The following is an 8,985-nucleotide window of genomic DNA, read 5'->3' on the forward strand; positions in this document are numbered from 1 at the left end:
TGGAAAAAAAATAGAGTACACATACGTTTGTGTGTGTGTGTGTGTGTGTGTGTGTGTGTGTGTGTGTGTGTGTGTGTGTGTGCGCTTACATCTGAGATCAAATTTGCTACAGTGAAAAACCCCCTGTTGTGAAAAATTTCTTGCTGCAAACATGATTTCGTTGTAGAGGAGTTTCACTGTATGTTAGAATATTTTTTTGACAGAACTAATTGTTATGACGTCACGCGACTGGCAACAGTGTGAAGAAGAAGGAGGAGCTAGACATGAGAGACAGATGAGGCCAGCTCACTGTCACGATACAGGGTGGTGGTGGACCCCAAAAAACAGGCAGGAGGGAGGAGCAGGGTGTACTTGAAAGATTGTATTAAAACTCAGAGAAAACGAAATCCAAAACAAACAAAGTCCAAAGTATCAAACAAAACACGTGACTGAAGATAAAACATAACACTGACCAAAACATGACTGAAACAAACATGACAGCAAACAAACATGACAGTAGCACAAAGCAACAATGACCCGACCAAGATTGTTCGGGCTGGGAGTCCTTTTAAAGCCACTAATTACCTAATGACCAACAGGTGTGCAGCTGCAGGGGAGCCCTACAGTGCCACCTGTTGGTCCCAAACCGAATCATGACACTCACGCCTGAAGCGATATAGTTTTTTGACCAAACAAATTAAGACAAACAAACAAAGAGCACCTTTTTTTGAATAATTTTCTTCTTTAATAAATAGAAAATACAAAGAAGTCTTGTTTGCGTTCAAGACTTGTCGTTATGCTGGCCTCAAAGGTGTTACATCTTGGCGGAATAGCACTGACACTTATGATGAATAACTATAATGAAATGGTTTTCCCCTTGCCCGTACATGGGTCACCAGGGCCCCCCTCTGGAGCCATGCCTGTAGGTGAGCCTTGTAGGCCAACATATGGTTGTTGGGTATGCCCCCATGGGGGTCGGCCGGGCTCAGCCCTAAAGGACAACTTCTCATGGAACCACCATCTGTGAGAGGGGACATAGGAGTCAGGTGTGATACAAGCTGGACGGCAGCCAAAGTGACATTGGCAGTCTGATCTATAGCTATAAAAGCTGGCTCTAGGTATGTAGAATGTCACCTCTCGAGCAGAGAAGGAGCCCAAGTTGCTGTGCGAATTCGAGAAGTTCTGATTAGATATAGGCAGGCTCGCGTCGACACAGGGCTTCAGATCTGCTACTAGTCCTCTTGAGAGGGGTTCGATTCTCCCACTCTGGAGCTGCCCACAGTGAGAGGTGTCAAGCAGGTGCGGGCATACTTGTTACCCCCTGGCTAACCAACTACTTGTTCACCACAGTGGACAAGAGGATAGCCTTGTGGCGGGAGACGTGTCCAGGCAGTTGTTTGTGTTTATGCACCAAACGATTCAAGTACCCACCCTTTTTGGAGACCTGGGATGGGGTGCTGGAGAGTGCTCCTTGTGGGGACGCCATTGTTTTGCCGAGGGACTTCAGTGGTTATGTAATGATTGGGAGGAACAGACCCCCACGATCAGAACCTGAGTTGTGTTCTGTTACTGGACCTCTGTGCTTGTCACGGATTGTCCATAACAACCACCATGTTCAAAAATATGATCACTAGGAACCTGGATACGCAAGGCTGCTGTTCGATGAACGACAACAACAACTTCCACATGGCTTCGAGGACATTTTGGTCCATGATCCGGCATCTCAGAAGTGGGAAGCAGTGAACCATCAACACTGTATATAGTGGATATGGGACGCTGCTGACCTTGACTCACAATGTTGTAAATTGGTGGGGAGAATACCTGGAAGACCTCCTCAATTCCACCTACATGCTGTCCTTTGGGGTAGCAGAGGACAAAACTATGATATGTCAGGATGGGTGTGAATACACTGCTGTCTTAAGAAATTGTGAGCATGTCTTTGTCGTTCACAGGATGTCATATACATGTATGTATGGATTATATATCATTTAGTCAAGAAGCAGACCTTAATGTTTTACTTGGCTGAATAAAATTCTCATTCTTGATTTTATCTTAGCCCTAGCAGTTGAAGAGAGAGCCCGACAGCTGCATATGAAAGTACATTCCTACCGGCCTTCAGCTTCCCATAACCCTGAGTCAGATCTCAAGAATAAACGGGAGGTAATCCTGCTTTTTGTTCATCTTCATTAGAAAATCCAATTAATGTGCAATCTCTAAAACAGAATACAATCAAATTTCAACATGTTTTCTTTTAAATCTATCTAGACACAATTCACCTCAGCATGTGAGGTAATGCAGATTGTATTGTTTTATCTTACCATTAACAAGTATTTTACTTTACTTTGAAATATTACAGTGAACAACAGCTACTTCTATAATGGGCCAGAGATCGCCCAAGCTTGTGTTTACACTTGAGAGAGTCACCTTTAAATTATACCTCTATGCTTCCTTTTCTTAGATGTTTGCAGAACAGCGACGTAGCAGCGACAACATGTCTGCAAGGTCGTCAGACAGTGATATGAGTGATATGTCAGCTCTCTCCCGTGCCAGCAGTGCCTCTCGCCTCAGTAGCACCAGCTACATGTCTATCCAGTCAGAGCGTCCGGGGGGACGTCTTAGGTCAGTCACTTTGTTAAGTCATGTATTGATTACATTTTTCAAATCTTAGTTATGTTCGACTACGGAACAGTGGAACCTCGAGTTACAAACAAACCATTGTACGAACTTTTCAAGTTTCGCAAGCATTTTTTGGTCGAAAAGCTGCCTCTTCTTATGTACGTTTCTTCATGCAAACTGACTTAGCATTGATGAACAGACGGATCAGTGCAGTGCTTCTTTCTTCATAGGCTCTGCGCATAAGTCATTGATATCATCATTATCCTGGGTTTTTTTTCGTCTTAAGAATGACTAATAGGTTAGTTACTGTTGTCTTTAAACACCCCCAAAAACATAAACAAACTTGAAGTTCGCTGCGTGACTGCAGATTGAGATAAAGCTGTTGTTTGTTCAGCCGTTCCGCTTACACTCTCTCTCTCTCACACACACACACACACACACACACACACACACACATACACACACCCAAATCAGCATCTCCAAATCTGAAACAATAGTCCTCAGAAAAGCGTGGAGTGCCCTCTCCGGGTCGGAGATGAGATCTTGCCCGAAGTGAAGAAGTTTAAGTGTCTTGGGGTCTTGTTCACGAGGGAGGGCAGGATGGGGGCGGTTCAGTGCAGCGTCTGCTGTGATGCGGACTTTGTCTCGGTCTGTCGTGGTGAAGAAGGAGCTGACCCAAAAGGTGTAACTCTTGATTTACTGGTCAATCTACGTTCCTACCCTCATCTATGGTCATGGGCTGTGGGTCGTGACCGAAAGAAAGAGATCCCGGATACAAGCGGCCGAAATGAGATTCCTCCACGGGGTGTCCGGGCTGTTTCTTATAGGTAAGGTGAGAAGCGTGGTCATCCGGTGGGTGCTCAGAGTCAAGCCGCTTCTCCTTCATGTAGGTGGGAGCCAGGTGAGGTGGCTCGAGCATCTGATTAGGATGCCTCCTGGATCCTAGAGGCCTCGAGGATGACCCAGGACACACAGGAGAGACTATGTCTCCCGGCTGGCCTGGGAATGCCTTGGGATGCCCTGGGTAGAGCTGGAAGAAGTGGCAGGGGAGACAGAAGTTTGGGCTTCCCTGCTCAGGTCGTTGCCCCCACGAACCGACCCTGGATAAGTTGTCGAGAATGATTGGATAGACAGATTGATGGTTGGGGCTGAAACGGATTAATTGCATTACCATTCATATGAATGGGAACATTTATCTCGATTTACAAACATTTCGAGTTACAAACAAGGTCACGGAGGTTTGTAACTTGAGGTACCACTGTATCATGTTTGAAAATTAGTGTCAATATGTTTTGTTCGAATTAGCATGTGCTCGGATTTATTGTTTGTAATGTGCATGCTAATGGCTGTGTGTCTTTTCTTTTTTGCATGGCAACTGCTGCATGTTTCTCTCCAACTATATGCACCTCTCTCTGCCACATACAAATATATAACTCAATTAATGGCGGGGTGAAAACAAACTTCACTCAGGTCTAAATCATTAGAAGAGGATAAAAAAGACAGGAGGATCTCATGGGGGGTGACTAGGGAAGAGGAGAGGAAGAGGGCGGCAGGAAAGAGACGTTTCTCAGAGGAATTGAAGCGCAGGAGACACACTGTAGCTGGAGAAACTGAGGAGTCCAGGTAAAAATAAAAAGATCTCAGATGAAAAGAATTCCCTGACTATCTGCCAGTGGAAACCAGGGCAGGTGGAGCCACTGACCTGCTTTCCAATGGAATTATGGGTATGTTATGTTGTGTTCTGTTCAAGGTTCGTATTTAGATTATTGATCCAAAACTTAAGTACTACTTTATTTTAAATCATGAGAATCTTTTAAAATGCATTTAGTGCATATCACTCTATTGTTACTATCTATCTATCTATTTACTTATTTAGTTTGGACCTCTTTTTTATTGTTCCATGCTGGCATCCCTGTATTGAAGTAATTTCTTAATTCATCCAGTCTGACAGTACTCAGATTTGGGCTCTCTCTTTCTCTCTCAGATGAGTAGCTGTAGTATGTTTGACAATGATAAACCTTATACAGTATCAATGGCCCGTAGCATCGAAATTCACTTTTATAAATCATGGAAAAACACACTCTTTATGGCATACATATTCTCAACTGGTATGTTGGTTCACAGTATCTGATCATTATTAGATTATTTTTCTTCTCTCATCCAAGTACAAATTGCCTGATTTGACTATTTTTACATGATTGCATTTGAGATTGTCATGCAATCATGCAGTATTTGTAATAATCACCATTAAGGTTTTGCACAGAGCTTCAGTTGTATCTAAAACATCCCTTTTTACGTTAGTGTATTGATTTCTTTAATAGACATTAAACATGTATTGGTGCTGATTTGCTAATACGAGAGAATAAAATAGACTAAGGCTAAATGGATCAAGAAATCCATGTCTTCCGCAACTATTACCGCTCAATTTTTATTTTTTTTACAACTGATGACAAATAATGACAACAATGAATCAACTACTAATAACAATCAGCTTCCTTGCCTTCCGTGACCCAGTTTGGCATCCGTCACTGTTCATTGCATGCAACCATCTCATCAACCATTTTGTTCAATGCATTTTATGTTTTGTGTTCCAGTAGACTTTGTTTTTGTGTCTGTATGTTTGTTCAGCGCACATCTCAGATCCTTCATTGCATGCGTCCTGTGCTGTGACAACCCGGACCCCCTCCATCCTCCAGAGCAGGATCCCCTTCCATCTACTCCCTCGGCTGCACAGCATGCCTTAACCTCCATGTGTAGTAGAGTAGAAAGACTGAGAGTCAGTATTCCAGTACTTCCTGTAAGCCATTCTATCACATCAGCCAGCGGTCCAGACAGAAGAGATGTTGATGGTGATGGGCGCAGCATGTCCAGGCTTTCCTGTAGCACACTGAGTCCATCTGAGGGCATTGACTTGCAGTGGCTCATCCCAACCCGGCGTCAAGCACTCAGTTGCTTGTGCCCATGTAAAGCAGCTTGTTTGAGCAGAATGAATTTAAACACACAATAAAAAAAAATATATATATGTGCAATTGACAGTGTTAACTTTGTTGCACTGCTGGTAAACTTTGGTGAACTGGTAAACTATGTATTTGCCCTCTGACGTCTTAACTGACTGCGCCATTACTGTTATAGCATACTCAAAAACAGGTGACAGATTTAATTGTCGTGTAGCATATGCCAATGATCAGTTTTTGTTTTTTTTGGGGGGGGGGGGCAATAGTACCTGTTTGACTTCAGGGTCAAAAAGGAAGCAGAAGCCTTATCCCATCATGTGTGCCACTTTAAAATGTTACCAACTAACTTTTTTCAGTGAAGGTACAGTAAAATACAGATACTTCAGTATGTCAAACTTTGGAACATCCCGTGACATCCAGATGAGGGACACTCAGTGTCTTTTTTTTCTTCAGTCGACAGATGAGAGCATCGGCGGGACGCAACATGCAGAAGAGCTCCAGTGTTAGTGGGGAGATCTACACGCAGGAGCGCACCGATGGCAGCCAGTCAGACACAGCACTTGGCACAGTGGGCGGAGGCAGCAAGAAGAGACGCTCAAGCCTCAGTGCAAGAGTGGTGGCCATTGTTGGAAACCGCCGCAGTCGTAGCACTTCACAGATAAGTGGCCCTGGTGAGTTGCTCCGGCAAATGTTAACTCAAAAATGATGGTATGCTAAATTGTTCATGACATTGTTTCTAATGTATGTCTAGGATACTGTGACACCACCAAAAATCATTTGCACTTCTTGGTGGTGGGATGAAAAATAAAAGAAAATAAATAGCTGTCTTTATTTTAAGATTTAAAGAGAATGACATCAAGTATTTAAAACGTTGTGATTCAATTGCTAAGGAGCTTTTAAGATAAGATAAGAAAAATTTTATGTGTCTCACAATGGAGAAATTCCCACTTTTCTGAACTTTGTTGTGTTTCAGCTGTCCAAACTGATCTGTTTGGTACTTTTCATCTGCCACATTTTAATTATACACGATGCACTTTTTATTGGGTCGACTCCAACATTCAGACCCCAAAACACCTGTGCCCACACAAAAAAAACATGTTGCACAACAAAAATGATTTGTCCTGGGGAGCAGACTGTACTGTGAAGAACCAATAATTGCAAATGTCCTTTTATTCTGTTCATCCCGGTTCGTCCCGGTGCACATTATCAAAAAAACAAAACAAACACAAAAATGATGTGGTTTGGAAACTTAAGGGAACATTGTGGACAGCTGAGAGCCCTCAGAGCTCAGCTCCCAGTCACACATTAAACTTGCCACTCTGAATCCAACTCCCATTCGGACAGGCTCACCATGAAAGCCTAGCACTGCCTTCTCTTTCTTTGGATCAGACATAAAAGCTATTTGAGCGCACTAGGCCTGAAGGGGTGTGTCTCGTCTTTTGTCACTGAAGCAGAGTGGAGAGATAGGAAGTCGAGATTTTAAAAAGATGGAGCGATGTATGTAGCTCACTGCAAAAAAAAAAAAAAAAAAGAATTTGGTCCGTGTTGTATTTTGGATCAGAGCAAAGGCAGGTAAGGAGTATCTCCAATTAATTTTCCCAGTTTTGGTACAAGATAAATTTTTCTACATTTTTTCCCCCTTTCTACCAATATAAGGAGTCATACGAGATGCTGCATGTCGTCATTCGGGTGTTTTTCTACCAAGCAATTTCCTGTTTACTACTAACTACTGGATGGAGGTGGTAAATGTACACGAGTACAACTTCGGGAATGCATCACACGTACACATAACAGAATACTGAACTCCTTTTGTAGTCTGCGATAGTGCTATATGTCTACACTGGCAGAGTCTGGGATGCGACAATTGCTCTTTTCTTGCAACCACATGATGAAAAAATATATTAGTTTTTCTTTATATTCTAATGTGCCGTATTAAACATTAAGTGGAAGCATAATGTTTGAAATTAAAAAAACATATTTGGAGGCTGCTAAAAGGATTTGTAAGAAAGGTTTCTACTTTCTCTCTTGCTTTTTTTTTTTCCCCTCCCAGAGGCAAAGACTAAGAAGGAGAAAGGAGCACCCATCCAGCGGAGCACAGAGACTGGCATGGCGGTGGAGCTGACCAGGAACATGAGCCGGCAGCCCAGCAGAGAGTCCAACAATGGCAGTATGAACAGCTATAACTCTGAGGGGAAGTTAGTAACTTTTTGAAATATTTTTCTATCACGCTTTACAATCAGTGCACCCTTACCATGATACAAGATACTTTTTCAGACATTGTTCAGACAGTGCTCAGACTTAAAGTCACAAACAGTTCGAGAAAATCAGTGAACTCACATCCTGTCAGACATCCGGAAAGAATAGAATTGGATTCAGAAAGAATGAACAAAAATATTTCTTCCAGAAAAAGCAGGTCACAATACCGACAAAGTATAATGGCTGGTACAACACCAGACTAATAAGTGAACCAAAAATGCTTGCAAGAAAATAGACAAGAAAAATCCAAAACACGTACAATAATCAAACCCACGACTAACATTAACTACAAAAAACAACTAGGCAGAGTACTAGGCAGTTATAGAAAACATGAACGGTGGAACGTCGAGAAGATTTTGTGGCTTGGAAGCAGAGCTGTGGGCAAGGTGAATTTTCCGACAGACATGAAGACAGAGAACTCCTTAAATAGTCGGCTTGCGACGAGCAACAGGTGTGTGACCCGGAGGAGAGGCCCTACTCTGCCACCTGCTGGAGATACACGAGAACACAACATGCAAACATTTTATCTCAATGACACAATGGAGTTCATTTGTAAGGTTGAATGCCTTCTTAAACTACACGGCTTTTTTGACGTTGACGACGGTCGTTCTGTCAGACAACCAGACAAATATCGTTCTGTGTCTTGGACCGGTTGAGACGTCACACTAGAAGTCCTTCACCGAACAAAAGGCTGTCAAAATCATGCCGATGGAGGCATTAGATATCGCAGAGATGAAAGTCCTCCGGATTTTCCCGGAATTCCGGGTTTTTCACATTTTTATGAAAATCTCTCCGGAGAATTGAGGAAAATTTGCCTAAAATTAATCCGGATATTAATTGACAACACTGAACGAAGACGCGTTTGAGTTCGTTGTTTTGCTTTCACAACCGTAGCCATGTTGAGACACTAACACTAGTAACAGTAGAGATTTTCGTCTCTTTATCAACACATTTGCTAAACCCCAGTGGAACGAATAAAAGACACCGTGGACAAGACAGTTGTCGTAAAAAATATATTTGGACAAAAAGGGAAACACACAGAATGGCAGAAAAACATATCCGTCAGACTTCGAGTGTTGTCTCGGCGAGCTTAGCTTTGCTGTTGTTGTGTGTGACGTCGGGTGTGTGACGTCGTTGCGTCGGCGCTTATTGGTTGAAATCAAAAGACGCGCTTGCGTAC

At 42.8% G+C, this 8,985-nt stretch overlaps 1 protein-coding gene across 17 annotated transcripts in view; it reads left to right on the forward strand.

The window, feature by feature from the left end:
• The window catches only part of rims1b (regulating synaptic membrane exocytosis 1b), a 96,283-nt gene that overhangs the window by 79,693 nt on the left and 7,605 nt on the right, over window positions 1–8,985 (forward strand). For 14 of the 17 annotated variants that reach the window (XM_019879796.1, XM_019879797.1, XM_019879802.1 and 11 more), the window contains 4 exons: window positions 2,036–2,139; window positions 2,438–2,598; window positions 6,003–6,220; window positions 7,600–7,744. In XM_019879796.1, coding sequence (XP_019735355.1) covers window positions 2,036–2,139; window positions 2,438–2,598; window positions 6,003–6,220; window positions 7,600–7,744 — 628 coding nt within the window. Of the gene's footprint in view, window positions 1–2,035; window positions 2,140–2,437; window positions 2,599–4,065; window positions 4,219–5,223; window positions 5,838–6,002; window positions 6,221–7,599; window positions 7,745–8,985 lie in introns of those variants that run through there. The other 3 variants (XM_019879808.1, XM_019879810.1, XM_019879812.1) reach the window with 3 other exon arrangements.

This window comes from Hippocampus comes, unplaced genomic scaffold, assembly GCF_001891065.2.
Source record: "Hippocampus comes isolate QL1 unplaced genomic scaffold, H_comes_QL1_v1.1 scaffold158, whole genome shotgun sequence".
Classification (NCBI taxonomy): domain Eukaryota; kingdom Metazoa; phylum Chordata; class Actinopteri; order Syngnathiformes; family Syngnathidae; genus Hippocampus; species Hippocampus comes.